Below are 13,149 nucleotides of genomic sequence, written 5' to 3' on the forward strand. Positions count from 1 at the left end.
AAAATGACAGCAAATCGCTCGTGGTATTAATTATTGCTAGACTAACAAGATTTCATTACATGCTTTCTTTCTCGCAAAGTACTTCATTACTCGTCGTTCAACCAGCCCTTGCTCATCTGGACCGCCTTCTCCCATCGAGCAAACTTCTTGCTCGCCTCCTGCTCTGAGATCTGAGGCTTGAAAAAGGTGCGACCCTCGTTGTTTACGTTCTCAAGGTCCTCGAAGCTGTTCCAAACACCCACTGCCAACCCAGCCGCGATAGCGGCACCCAGTGCCGTGGTTTCTCGCATTCCTGGTCTGTTGACCTTAATGCCAGTGAAATCAGATTGAGTCTATGATTGAGAATTGTCAGTTATATGTACTCGAATGCCTTCTCTTCTCCTGTTGCATACGTACCTGCATGATCAGATCTGAGTTGCACATGCCACCATCGACGAGGAGTTCAGTGAGCGGCTTTCCGCTGTCCTTCTCCATGGCTCGGAGGATGGCTTGTGTCTGGAAGCATGTGGCCTCGAGCGTGGCGCGAGCAATGTGGCCACGCTGGGTGTAGGCAGTGATGCCGAAGATAGTTCCTCGGGCATCGTCAATCCAGTAAGGGGCAAAGAGACCGCTGAAAGCAGTGACGAAAGTGCAGCCTCCATTGTCCTCGACCTCTTCGGCAAGAGCACTGAGCTTGGATGACGACTCGATGAAGCCAAAGTTGTCAACCAAAAATTTGACACTGGATCCAGCCACCGCAATACTACCCTCGAGAGCATACATTCTCTTACCCTCGCCAAAATCAAAGGCAACTGTGGTCAGGAGACCATGGGTCGAAATGACGGGCTTGGGGCCTACGTTGTACAGCAAGAAACAACCGGTGCCATAAGTGTTCTTGGCAAGGCCGGCGGTAAAACCCTTCTGGCCAACCAATGCGGCAGACTGGTCGCCCAAGCATCCGGTGATTTTGGTGCCCTTGAGCGAAGTGGTTGCCAGAGAGCCGTACGCCTCAGTGTCTGAGGAGGGCACAATGTTTGGAAGGTTGATCTTGCTTCGGTCAAGGCGGAACCAATCAATGAGATCAGCGTCGTATTTAAGCGACTCGAGGTTCATGAACATGGTCCGTGAGGCGTTGGAAGGATCTGTGACGTGGATGTTGCGGGCTGTTCCACCGTTCAGCTTGTACGTCAACCAAGAGTCGACTGTGCCAAACGCAAGAGTTCCACGCTCATAGGCCTCCTTGACCTCAGTTACATTCTCAAGGAGCCACAACAGCTTGCTAACGGAGGGATACGTTGATAGAGGGAGACCACATCGGCTGATGAGCTCGCTGGCTCCAATACGATGCTTCAGCTTGCGAACCAGCTCCTGAGATCGAGCATCGGTCCAGACAATGGCATTGTGCAGCGCCTTACCCGTCGTCTTGTCCCAGACGACAGTGGTCTCACGCTGATTAGTGATACCAACGGCAACAATCTGTTCGCGATTGTGACCCTGCTTCTCAAACTCAACAACGGCACCATCAACGCAAGTCTCTACAGACGAAACAAGCTCTTCGGGATCATGCTCATGCCATCTGCGCAATTGATAAGTTTCTCTTCATCTTTTGTTGTCTCACATTACGTGTACATGCAGATTTACTTACCCAGGATGAGGATAGTGCTGTGCAAACTCTAATTGATGAGTGGCAACGACCTCGCCCCTCTGGTTGAAGATGAGAAACCGAGAGCTTGTGGTGCCCTGGTCTATGGCTCCGACGAAGGTAGGTCGGATCATGGCTTTGGACTTTCTGAATCTCTTGCTCTTGAGTCTTTTGGAAAAGGATGAGAGCATTCACAAGTTGTTGGTCCTGTTGTACGAACAAGGCCAAGGAGGGGTAAGTATTGGGTGGCGAGAAAGAGAAGAAGAGGGAGGAAGAGGTGATGAGAGAGGGCAGAAACGACGTCTTAATATACAGACACAACAGAGCAGAGCTGGCAATGCGATCACAACCGATGAGATGAGACAAAAAGGACGAGAGGAGACGGGAAATTAGGTGGTATAATAATGGAAGAGAAAGGCCAGATGAGATGAGTGGTGTGGTACGAAGGTGTGGCTTGGTAGGGGGCCTTTATGTCTGGTGCTGTCCCCCAGCAGATGGACTGGACTAGCAAGCCGATAGTGGCTTCAGTGTTAGTCTCGCCTCCCGGAACAATTCTTTCCAGGAGGAGAATCGAGGCTCCCAGGCCAGGGGACAGTTTGCTTTAGGCAGTGTTTAGCACTGGCTTCAGCACTAATCAGCCGCGTGGGATCTACCCCTCAGTTCCCCGCCATCCACAGAGTCTAATCCAAATCCCCAGATTGTGGAGGCGCAAAACGGTCACGAGGGAAGAGAAACGGCTGGAGAATACGGAGCCGAGACCGAGCGCCAAAATTAGCTGGGAGGGCAGACCGAACTCGCTCGAACAGGTGGAGGCGCGGAACGTCAAGTTGACGCACAGCATTTGGCGCAAAAATGCTACATGACTAGCTGCTAACGGCACGGCCTGCACTGTCTGGGTCGCATTGCGTCTACGACTTTTTATCAAGGACCAACTGCTCCTACGACTACGAGTAAGGCACATGTACCTAACAAGCTTCCCCATGGGCAGATGCTTGTCAAGCTTGTGCTTGTGCCTGTGCTTGGGCTTGACCTCGGCTCAGCTAATGTAGCTAGCTAGTCGTGAAAGCTGACTTACTGCACGCACCTTGCCTTGCTCTTCCCGCTCCAGCAACAGCTACAACCACATCGCGGCAAGGATCCCCGCGTGATTCCCGCATGGACCCTCCGTTTCGGGCATCAGCATCCCGAGCTCGAATCCGGGGACCCGAATAAAGACACTGCAAGCCCACATCGCCGAGAGGCCAACTCGGGCTCTGCCGCCCGACCTCATAGGCTGTCCGGCTGTCCTCGCCAGCGCCAGAAGAGCCCTATGGCTAGCCTCAGTCGCTGCTCGCCTAAGCTCTGGAACGCAGCTAGAAGCCGCTACGCTCGGGAAACCCCAACCATCGTCGCGATCTTGATCGGAAAGAATAGCGAGGGTGGGGGCTGCAGCTTGGGATTGCAATACCGAATGTGGCTGAGGCCAGTCCTGCAAGGTCTCACACCTAGAACACCTAGACACACCATCCCAGCCAGGATTCGGATAAGCGCCCGTGTCTGAAGCAGCACACCTTTTTTGACTAATGGAATAGTAAACGGTACTGCGTCGGGGAAAAAAAATTGAACCAGACAGACGGCGGCTCCCCCGGTGAAGCGACGATGGAGGCCAAGTCCCATGCCCTAAGACTAATCCTCGCACTTGTGCACACACAAGGCATGCCGTCTTGTCTAATCGGGATATGCACGCCGCTCCATCCATGCATCAAGCATGGCTAGGGCCGGCTTCATGTATGTACAGGTATGTACAGGGCCCCAGAAGCTTAATGTTGGTTGTGCTGATCTGTCCGTTGTTTGTGAGGGTTCCATCATTGTGCGTCGTCGTGCTTTGTCCAACGGAGCTCCTCAAGTATGAACTCGTGTCCCGTTTTCTTTCTTCGTCTTTTTTCTTCTTCTCCTTTTCTTCTCTTCTCCCACCGCCGGATTCTCCTTTCTTGACAGCAGATGCGCTGCTGCTGTCTCACTCCGCTCTTTGCGCGCTAAGAAGAATTTTGCATCCGGCCTGGTCCGGCGCGTGGATAGCCAGGTAGTCAGGACACGCCGGCGGTCCCCAAAATCCCACGAGAGTCTCACAAAGCCCTAGCCCGCCAATATGGCATGTCCCATCTGGACAGGGAGGGGGGGTATGAAATGCGATGCCATCCCCTTCCCCTCCGCAGGCAAAGACACTCCATCCCAGATTACTCGTAGAACCTCGGTCACACCCGTTTTGCCCGCCAGTCTTCCGTCCTTTTTTACTACTGCTCGTGCTAGTAGTAATGGAGTGCAGCAGTAGTAGCAATAGCACAATTGAGGGTGACCTGATTCGGTGTAAGCCTCCGAGTGTGCGCGTGTGTTGAAGCATGATAAACCCCGGCCTTGCGCATCAAAAAACCCGAGCCCCAGGTCGTTGTTCGGTAAACCCATCATTCGATTTCCATCTTCCCCTCACCCGTCCGGCCAACGTTATTCGCAACCCTTGGCATCACCTGAGCCCGAGTTATTGGATTCCTAGCGCTTTGATTCATTTCCCGTCTGTTCCTAGTCCTTGAAGCTTCCCATCTCATCCCCGTATTTGAGGCGGGGAAGAACGTGTTCTCGATTTCTCCAGATCCACACACTGAGAAAAGCCCTTGCTTGACCAGATCTGTTTCCAATCTCTTACCGTCCGTCAGCTTGTGGGAATCTTGTCATCTTCGGCTCACCCCCTCATCTCGTTTGCGTCTGCACCACCGACTTACCCGATCTTTTTTCTGCTTGTTCCCATCCCCAGCCAGCCTCAATTGTTATAGGGCGTGGGTAAAAGGCCCCACGAGGAGAGACGTAATAGCTCTTCGGTTTCCTAACCGCGGGTGAAGTTGATAAGTAGTATCGCGAGCCTGCAAGCCTGTAACCCAAGGGGGTTAAAAAACTATAATTTGACAACACCTCCCACCCTCCTTCTTTTGAAACACTACCCCAATTCTTTCTGCCAATTCTCAACACACACATACATTCGAAGGACAGCATCCCAATGTCACATTCTGAAGAAACATCTGAATTCTCCATTGACAAAGCCGCTCCTCTTCCTCTACGCAACCCCAACATGGGACAATCCAGCCTCGACGATGCCCCAAGAATGGAGTTGCTGTCGCCTCCTCTAGAGGAAGAGCAGTTGGCCTGGAGCAAGATTCGCAGCTACTGCCAGGATTTCTTTTCAGAATTCTTGGGAACAATGACCCTGATCCTCTTTGGTGACGGCGTCGTTGCACAGGTCGTCTTGAGCGGTGGTACCAAGGGTGACTATCAGAGCATCTCCTGGGGCTGGGGGTAAGTCGTACTGCGTTGCAGTAAACCTTGGTATAAGAGCTTGATCACTAATGGTAGCAAACAGAATCGCTGTCATGCTAGGCGTCTATGTCGGCGGCAAATCCGGCGGTCACCTCAACCCAGCGGTGACCTTTGCCAACTGTCTGTACCGCGGCCACCCTTGGCGAAAGCTCCCCGTCTATGCCCTTGCTCAGCTCCTAGGAGCCATGGTGGGCGCCGCCATCGTGTACGCCAACTACAAGTCGGCCTTCGATGCCTTTGAGGGAGGTGCTGGCATCCGAACCGTGACCGGGCCTACCGCCACCGCGGGCGTCTTTTGCACGTATCCCGCTGCATTCATGACTCGGACGGGCATGTTCTTCTCCGAGTTCATCGCCAGCAGCATCCTCATGTTCTGCATCTTCGCCCTGGCCGATCCCAACAACATTGGAGCTGGAAACCTGATGCCGCTTTGCCTCTTCTTCCTCATCTTTGGTATTGGCGCTTGCTTCGGTTGGGAGACTGGTTATGCCATCAACCTTGCTCGTGACTTTGGCCCCCGATTGGTGTCGTTCATGATTGGATATGGCCATGAAGTGTGGTCCGCAGGCGGTTACTATTTCTGGGTATGCCGCATCCCTCTTTTTTTTTCTTTTGTTCTCCCCTGGGCCCCCTTTTTTGACGGTGATGATGCATGATTCGTTGTTGCTAACCATGTACTGCAGATTCCCATGGTTGCCCCATTCTGCGGCTGCGCCTTTGGCGGATTCCTGTACGACGTCTTCATCTTTACTGGAAACAGCCCCATCAACACTCCGATGCTAGGCCTTCAACGCCTGATGCGACCCCGCAAGAGCGTGTGGTCCAACACCCACCCGGCAGCCATTGAAAACAAGGTCTAAGGACTGCTGCTTATCGATGGCGGACACGTAATGAAAAACAGAACGAGATGGTCTCGGAAAAGATTACAGAAAAGAGGTGTGTGGTAAACTAGGGGATTAATGAAAGGGATGTGGGCCAATTGTACCAAACAAAAAAAGGGAGAAAATGCATGATGGTGATGAACGGGTTCTTGGGTTCGGATGTATGTGTTATGAAAACACGGAGTATGGTTGGTTGTACAAGTATAGTTGATAATTTAGCGAGCGATAATAGTATAATGATTCACCCTGAAAAAGGAGCAACCACCGGACATTGGGCATCAACAAGCCTTTGTGAAAGACTATTTGCCGAATGTCCTGAGATGGGGGAAACAGCGGTGCAAGGATACGTGTATGATGGGACCCTGAAAACGGGGGTTCATCGTACAGCTGGACCGGCCTGTTGGAATTGACAACAACGCGAGGCGGTAGAGATGGTGAGATGAAATGTGATGAAATGTGATAAAGGGTCGTTGTCGGAGATTTTCGTGATAGACCCGATGAATCTGAGGCGCTGGATGGAGATGGGCAGACTGGAACGCTACAGTACTTTGACTGTTACCCTACAAGTTCAAGAGGCAGAACTACTGCAGCTCATGACATATGAGAGATTGAATGAGAACAGCGTAGCTCCAATATCTGCAGGAACTCTCCTTCAATCTCTGCGTATCACCACTTCAACCAACCGGCAGCAACCCGAACACTCTAGCACTACTGGAGCGCAGATTGTCTTCATCACCGCCTGCCTTACAGCATGCCCGCACACCAATGAGGCTCATTGCCACCATCGCGAGATTCTGACAGGACCTCCCCCCGGCAGCTACCGGTCCAAGCGTCATTAAGCGATATCTTCCAGCCATTTTGCCAAGCCCTTTTTTTTATCTTTTGTTGTCTCCCTCAACCCTTGCGGTGTGAGATCCATCGCCCGCTCACAAGCAAAAAAAAAAAAAGGGCTGCACGGGCTTCCCCGAGCATGGCATGGGGGACCCGGGGAGCAAGGGGATGATACAGCACAAGACAAGAGAGGCTGCAGACATGGTCACCTGGCCTTCATGCTTCTCTGTGTGGAGCTGGTGCGGGAAGGCAGGTAGGATTCCTGTCTCTTTTTTTTTTCGCCTCTGCGTGATACGCGGCATCGACAGTATGCACACGCCCTGAGTCCGTGCCCGGATGGAAGGGGACTGGGGGGGATCCAGACTGAGAAAACGTGAGGTTGAACGAAACGGTTTGCTTTGCCACTCCCGTGTAAAACCCGGCGTGAGGTTGACGGGATTGGGCGGAACGGTTTTAGTAATTTGGTGCTTGTGAGGCCGAGGTTTGAAGAGATTTGATCCTTTCGGCTTCAAGATGACGTGCGATGGTGGTGCGGCGGCTTAAGAGCCGAGAATGAGAGGCTTTGCATGCTCATGATTGGCATCCCGGGGAGCTGAATAGCAATTGAATTCGTCAAGTCATTCAGCTGAGCGAGTGCAGCTGGATTCGTATCGTATAAAGCAGAGCTGAAAGAGTGTCCGTTTTGGCTTGGCTTGGTTTGGATGTTTGGCGGATAAAAAGACCCTGGCTAATGTCGAGGGAAACTTATCCGGCGTGCATATTGTGGCTGGCTGACAAATTGTGGCTGGTGAAGCCCCAACTGTGCTGTGGCTGGCTGTGCGGGGGCCGAACAGACCCAAATGACATGTGATCAGAGCACTGGCTGAAGCAACGTAACCCAATTTTTTTTCGACGAGATTATCTCTGCCTTTTAGCTTATCGCAAAGCAATTGCTTCAATCGCCAAGAATGCGTCTCAGCAGTTGGTGGGTTAAAAGCGACTATCAGGATCATGAGACGGAATGTTTGCAATTCCGCCAATGGCGAGTCCAATCGAATGAGAGTATTATCGCGACTTTTCTGCATTCGTGATCGTGACAGCTTCAAGAGTGTCCAGCTCGGGGATTCTCTACCGAAAGTTTCCCGAACCCCTCAGACATCGAGGCCCTTGTTGCCAGCCACAGCCGAACCGCTCCTCATCTCCATCCATTCACATGCCTAGCTTCGACGCGTGGCTTGTCGTCTTCGGTTTGCTCAAACCCCGAGTTGCCCCCAAATCTAGACTTCAACCCCACTCCGAGCATTTGTTTGGAGAAGAGGACCCGCGCAAGTCCGTATCCCGGAGGACGGCCTGCGGCGTGATTGGTCTGGAGGAGGCAATTCGAACCTTTCAGGGAATCCGGCCCAGACCCCTTCCGAACCGGCTGTACCGGGATCGCAGGCACAGAGTGAGGGTTCAGGCTCTGCTTCGGGAGTCCTTTCCCAGCGTGACATCACTGGATATAGCGGCTGAGGTTACCATGACGGCCAAGGCTCCAGAATAAGAGGTTTGAAAAGGCAAATCATAAAAGCTTCGACGACAAGCCCCTGGTTCGCAGCGTTCAAAACACACAAGCCACCACGTGGAGAATTGCGAGGCCGGTTGTTAGAAAAACTAGACAAGCCACAGGTTCAATAAACATTGATCTTTGGTCAACAGCCTTGCCTTTTCCCTCTTCCCACCCTTTCTGCTCCTTGCTCCTCACTCGCCCCTTTGGTTCCACGAATCAGTGCCGCCAAGGCCCCCCAACCTGATCGTCATATCGAGCGGAATCTCGTTTGACCCACGTCGGTCGGACATCGTCCACCGAGCCCAGTCTCAGTTGACTATTGAAGTCACCTCATCTGACGCAAAACCTATCTTTTGATTAATTTTTTGGGCTGTTTCTCGCCTTTTTATTCCACTTCTGGCTTCCCGTGGAAATCTTCCTTTTTCCCCTTGCAACTCTGTCTTGCAGATCCTACCTGGACCCCTCGCTCCTCTCCTGTCCTTTAAGAGGCGCTCGCCCCCACGACAAATCTCCTAACTAAAGCCTCATCAATCACTTTACTTCACACAAGCCCTGCCATTGGAGGAATCCCTGCCATCAGCAATTCTCTTGTGCCCCTCCCCCTAACAACCGCTTACGAATTTCACAATGTCTCGAGGCTTCTCAAGCCTTCGACGGCCTCTGCTGGGCCTCGGCGTCGTCGCCACGGCTGGAGGCGCCGTTGTCTACTCTCGCACCAGGATATCTCACGCTACACACAAGCCGATCGCGGAAGTCAAGCGAGACAGCAATGGTCGCATCATTCCGCCATCATTCCCCGCCATTTCTTCCCGGATGGAGCAGCTGGCTGAGCTGAAGCGACACAGCAAAGCAAACGAGAATCTTGAAGAGTACGACCTCCTCATTATCGGAGCTGGCGCGACCGGCGCTGGCATTGCGCTCGACGCCGTGACTCGAGGCCTCAAAGTGGCCATCGTGGATCGCGATGACTTCTCCGCGGGCACCAGCTCCAAAAGCACTAAGCTGGTCCACGGCGGCGTGCGCTATCTCGAAAAGGCCGTCATGAACCTGGACTACTCCCAGCTGCAGCTGGTGATGGAGGCGCTGCACGAGCGCAAGACGTTCCTCAAAATCTCGCCTCATCTCTCCAACTCTCTTCCCATTCTTCTGCCCCTCAAGAACTGGTTCCAGGCCCCCTACATGTGGGTTGGCACAAAGGCCTACGACTTGCTGGCCGGCTCACAGGGCATCGAGGGCTCTTACTTTATGAGCAAAAGCAAGGCTCTCGCCAACTTCCCTCTGCTGCGCTCAGACGACATGGTTGGTGCGCTGATTTACTACGATGGCCAGCACAACGACTCCCGAATGAACGTTTCTCTTGCGCTTACTGCCCAGCTGTACGGCGCTACTGTCCTGAACCATGTCGAAGTCACCGGCTTGGATAAGGACCAGAACGGAAGAATCCGCGGCGCGACCCTCCGAGATGTTTTGGGCAACGGCGACAAAGAGTTTACCGTGCGCGCCAAGGGAGTCATTAACGCCACCGGACCTTTTACCGACGCTGTCGAGCGCATGGACGACCCATCGCGCATGACTCTTGTAGCTCCCGCTTCCGGTGCCCACGTTATGCTTCCCGGCAGTGTGTGCCCGAACGGCATGGGCATGCTCGAGGCGGCAACTTCCGACGGACGAGTCGTGTTTGTGCTGCCCTGGCAGGGATACACTGTCGCCGGAACCACAGACAATGCTTGCGAAATCGAAAAGGAGCCGGTAGCGCAGAAGGAAGACGTGGACTTTATCCTGACGGAAGTCAACAAGCTTCTGCGGCCCGAAGCGAAGCTTGGCCAATCTGATATTCTGGCAACTTGGTCTGGTAAGCATCACCCCCTCCCCCTGCTGCAGCCGCATAAAGACCCTTGACTAATAAGTATATATAGGCATCCGACCTCTTGTCCGAGACCCCAAAGCCAAGAACACCGAATCCCTCGTCCGAAGCCATCTCGTCACCGTTTCGCCGTCCGGTCTTCTGACCTGCGCTGGTGGTAAATGGACCACCTACCGCCAGATGGCCGAGGACGCAGTCGATGAGGCTGTCAAGACATTTAGCCTTGCTCCCTCTGCCGTTGCCCTCCCCGATATTAGCGGTGCTGGTCTCCCTGGTGTGCAGACCACCGGCCGCTGCATCACCAAGGATGTTCTGCTCATCGGAGCCCATGGCTACTCTACGTCTCTCGCCTCTCAGCTCATGGAGGCTCACCACGTCGATGCCGATGTTGCCCACCACCTGGCCCACAACTATGGCGACCGCGCCTGGGCCGTTCTATCAGCTTCCAACTCTGCCGCCACTCGTCTGATCCCCACGCTTCCCTTTATCGAAGCCGAGATCCGCCACGGTGTTAGATCTGAAGCTGCCTGCACTGCCGCCGACCTCATCTCCCGCCGAACTCGCCTCGCCTTCCTCGACGTTGAGAACGCACTGCGCGCACTGCCTCGTGTTATCGACGTCATGGGTGAAGAACTCAAGTGGTCCGGCGATCGAAAGCAGCAGGAGTGGAAGGAGGCCGTCTCATTCTTCAAGTCAATGGGTCTGTCGCAGGACAAGCTCAACATCACTCGCAAAGAGGTCGAAGCCCTCCCTGCTCTGCCAATCAGGAAGCCCGAGGTGGCTGCTACGCCAAAGGGTGTCGAATTGGGCAAGCTCGAGGCCAACGGTGTTATGGCATAAGCTATCGTGCCTGAGCTGGGCCTATGGAATCTGTTGACCGTCAGCATCAATGAGTTTCGGCAGGCAGATTCTTGTACATAGTATTATCTGCATGGAACGGGGTTATTTCTTTGTTTATTTTTCTTTTGTCTTTTGGAGCATGATACCTGGGCTATCTAACCGGAAAGAAATGGTGCGAAGATGCATTACATTGGGTAGAAGCAGCGGTTGGGATTTAAGATATGGGAACCATAGACAGCTTGTCTTTTCTTTTTCTTGTTGTTTTTCTCTTTTATACACCAGTCATTAGGTATATCGATACTACTACAATAAACAACACTATATTCACATACCTCTCTTTGTTCGATTCTCTCATTAATACCTCTTCCCTTCTATGAAGGCATTGGAATACTGCATTGACTCTTCCTATACTGGTATTGAAACATGATTGGCTCAACAGGCTCAAATTTACCAAAGTAGTGACATGCTCAAACTCTGTGGATGCTTTCAGTGGCAGATGGAAGGCCTGATGTTCGCTAGCAAGATTGTAGCAGGCGAAGAGAAGGAGCAAATTGCAGGTGCATGGCCTCATAGAAGGAAGCAAGCAAGCAACTACGAAGCGAGGCAGGCGCTTAGATGCTCTGTATTTATATCTCGTCCGCGTTCTCAACTTGAGACTCTTTGCACTCTCCACCAACATCAGCTCTCTGAGCATACGGCTTTTGGATCATCACTCTTTTCTGATATAATTTACTTTTCATCAGATTCATCACCAGTCACATCTGTTCTGTTACAACGGCAAAGATGGCCTGGTTCAGGACTCTTGCACTCTTCTTGTTCACTGTCACGCCATACATCACAGCTCTCCCTTTGAAAACCACCAAAGAAGGCTCGGTTCTGGATGTAGACGGCCTTGCGGACGAGGATTGGTACATTGTGACTCTCCACAAGAACATTTCGCCCTCTGCCTTCGCAATACACCTCGCCAAAATAAATGACACCTACCACCACAACTCCTTGAACGATGAGCAGAACAGACCCTCTGGAGTCGGAAAGACATTTGCCATTGGTGACTACCGGGGTTATTCTGGAGTCTTCGATAAAGACACTATCGCCTTGCTCTGGAAAGATGCAGATGTGAGTATAGCCACTCATGCTGATGAATCTGTCTATCCTAACGCACGGGTGTCTTCAGGTAGCAGAAATCGAGCGAGACGAGTTCTGTACTATACAGGGGAAGCTTGTGACGCAGCGTCATGCCCCCTGGGGCCTTGCAGCCTTGTCTAGCAAGAAGCCCGGTGGCAAGTCATACCGCTACGACAAGAGCGCGGGCAATGGCACATTTGCATACGTGGTTGACTCCGGCGTCTTTACCAAGCACGACGAATTCGGTGGGCGGGCTTCGGTTGGGTACAGCGTAGATCCCAGCGACTTGTCGGACGTTGAGGGACATGGGACTCATGTTGCCGGAATCATTGCGGGCAAGACCTTTGGTGTGGCCAAGCAAGCGGAAATTATCGGTGTCAAAGTGCTCCCCGACGGCGTTGGCATCATCTCGGACGTACTTGACGGTTTTCAATGGGCGGTCCAAGACATTGTCCTCAAAGGCCGGCAAAACCGTTCCGTCATCAACCTGTCTATTGGTGAGTGACGCTGATGAGAATAGACATGGACGGAATCAACTGACACTGAGACAGCAAGTCCCTTTTCTATCGCATTTAATCGTGCCGTTGATGCTGCCTTTGAAATGGGAATTCTCAGCGTCGTTGCAGCTGGAAACGCAGGAATGGAGGCCCGAAAAATGTCTCCTGTATCAGCAGCGGAGGCCTTGGCTGTGGGTGCCATCAACAGCGAATGGACACAGACTATTTTTTCCAATTTCGGCCCCGAAGTCAACATCCAAGCCCCTGGGTACCACATAGAGTCCGCCTATATTGGTACTGAGAATGCGACCAACACCATGAGTGGCACTTCAATGTCGGCCCCTCACGTTGCCGGACTTGCCTTGTATCTGGCTGCCTTGGAAGACACGCAAAATGCAACGCAGTTGAGAGACAGAATACTGGAACTGGGCGTCGTGGGCAAAGCGAAGGAACTCACGAGCGATACCCCCAACTTGGTTGCTCACAACGGTGCTCGCTAAACAGCTTTTCTCTTCTCTCCTCATCCTTCGTTACTTTCTAGTGTAGCATAGGTATACGGTTATTGGTATAGTATTAATACAGAGTTTGGAAGGGACGACGACGTTGACTCTTGAATC

General features: G+C 52.6%; 5 protein-coding genes across 5 annotated transcripts; 3 read left to right on the forward strand and 2 right to left on the reverse strand.

The window, feature by feature from the left end:
* Nucleotides 1–4: 4 nt before the first annotated feature.
* Nucleotides 5–2,480, reverse strand: V8C40DRAFT_252590 (glycerol kinase). Its single transcript, XM_083217430.1, has 3 exons — nucleotides 1,625–2,480; nucleotides 397–1,555; nucleotides 5–332 (listed from the first exon to the last, which is right to left on the reverse strand). Exons 1-3 carry the CDS (start codon nucleotides 1,810–1,812, stop codon nucleotides 87–89), a joined length of 1,593 nt encoding a protein of 530 aa, XP_083070200.1. The 5' UTR covers nucleotides 1,813–2,480; the 3' UTR covers nucleotides 5–86.
* V8C40DRAFT_252593 (uncharacterized protein) lies at nucleotides 2,043–2,733 on the reverse strand. The gene has a single exon (XM_083217431.1). The coding sequence runs from the start codon at nucleotides 2,601–2,603 to the stop codon at nucleotides 2,271–2,273; it is 333 nt and encodes a 110-aa protein (XP_083070201.1). The 5' UTR covers nucleotides 2,604–2,733; the 3' UTR covers nucleotides 2,043–2,270.
* A 1,308-nt stretch (nucleotides 2,734–4,041) lies between these two features.
* On the forward strand, nucleotides 4,042–6,112 carry V8C40DRAFT_252597 (aquaporin-like protein). Its single transcript, XM_083217432.1, has 3 exons — nucleotides 4,042–4,945; nucleotides 5,010–5,550; nucleotides 5,650–6,112. Exons 1-3 carry the CDS (start codon nucleotides 4,650–4,652, stop codon nucleotides 5,824–5,826), a joined length of 1,014 nt encoding a protein of 337 aa, XP_083070202.1. The 5' UTR covers nucleotides 4,042–4,649; the 3' UTR covers nucleotides 5,827–6,112.
* Nucleotides 6,113–8,251: 2,139 nt separating this feature from the next.
* On the forward strand, nucleotides 8,252–11,241 carry V8C40DRAFT_252603 (FAD dependent oxidoreductase-domain-containing protein). Its single transcript, XM_083217433.1, has 2 exons — nucleotides 8,252–10,058; nucleotides 10,123–11,241. Exons 1-2 carry the CDS (start codon nucleotides 8,834–8,836, stop codon nucleotides 10,908–10,910), a joined length of 2,013 nt encoding a protein of 670 aa, XP_083070203.1. The 5' UTR covers nucleotides 8,252–8,833; the 3' UTR covers nucleotides 10,911–11,241.
* A 452-nt stretch (nucleotides 11,242–11,693) lies between these two features.
* Nucleotides 11,694–13,032, forward strand: V8C40DRAFT_276690 (S8 family peptidase; the record flags this gene model as incomplete). Its single annotated transcript, XM_083220876.1, has 3 exons — nucleotides 11,694–12,026; nucleotides 12,085–12,532; nucleotides 12,587–13,032. 3 exons carry the CDS (start codon nucleotides 11,694–11,696, stop codon nucleotides 13,030–13,032), a joined length of 1,227 nt encoding a protein of 408 aa, XP_083070204.1.
* Between the last annotated feature and the right edge of the window lie 117 nt (nucleotides 13,033–13,149).

This window comes from Trichoderma camerunense (assembly GCF_050948025.1).
Source record: "Trichoderma camerunense strain CBS 138272 chromosome Unknown V8C40scaffold_16, whole genome shotgun sequence".
Taxonomy (NCBI): Eukaryota; Fungi; Ascomycota; class Sordariomycetes; order Hypocreales; family Hypocreaceae; genus Trichoderma; species Trichoderma camerunense.

Coding starts and splice junctions, on each gene's coding strand:
- V8C40DRAFT_252590 (XM_083217430.1), bottom strand. CDS start 1,812: ATGCTCTCATCCTTTTCCAAAAGACTCAAGAGCAAGAGATTCAGAAAG. Junction 1,556..1,624: donor CAGCACTATCCTCATCCTGG/GTAAGTAAATCT, acceptor TCAATTGCGCAG/ATGGCATGAGCATGATCCCG. Junction 333..396: donor ACTCAGATCTGATCATGCAG/GTACGTATGCAA, acceptor TCTCAATCATAG/ACTCAATCTGATTTCACTGG.
- V8C40DRAFT_252593 (XM_083217431.1), bottom strand. CDS start 2,603: ATGGGGAAGCTTGTTAGGTACATGTGCCTTACTCGTAGTCGTAGGAGC.
- V8C40DRAFT_252597 (XM_083217432.1), top strand. CDS start 4,650: ATGTCACATTCTGAAGAAACATCTGAATTCTCCATTGACAAAGCCGCT. Junction 4,946..5,009: donor AGCATCTCCTGGGGCTGGGG/GTAAGTCGTACT, acceptor GGTAGCAAACAG/AATCGCTGTCATGCTAGGCG. Junction 5,551..5,649: donor CAGGCGGTTACTATTTCTGG/GTATGCCGCATC, acceptor CATGTACTGCAG/ATTCCCATGGTTGCCCCATT.
- V8C40DRAFT_252603 (XM_083217433.1), top strand. CDS start 8,834: ATGTCTCGAGGCTTCTCAAGCCTTCGACGGCCTCTGCTGGGCCTCGGC. Junction 10,059..10,122: donor TATTCTGGCAACTTGGTCTG/GTAAGCATCACC, acceptor AAGTATATATAG/GCATCCGACCTCTTGTCCGA.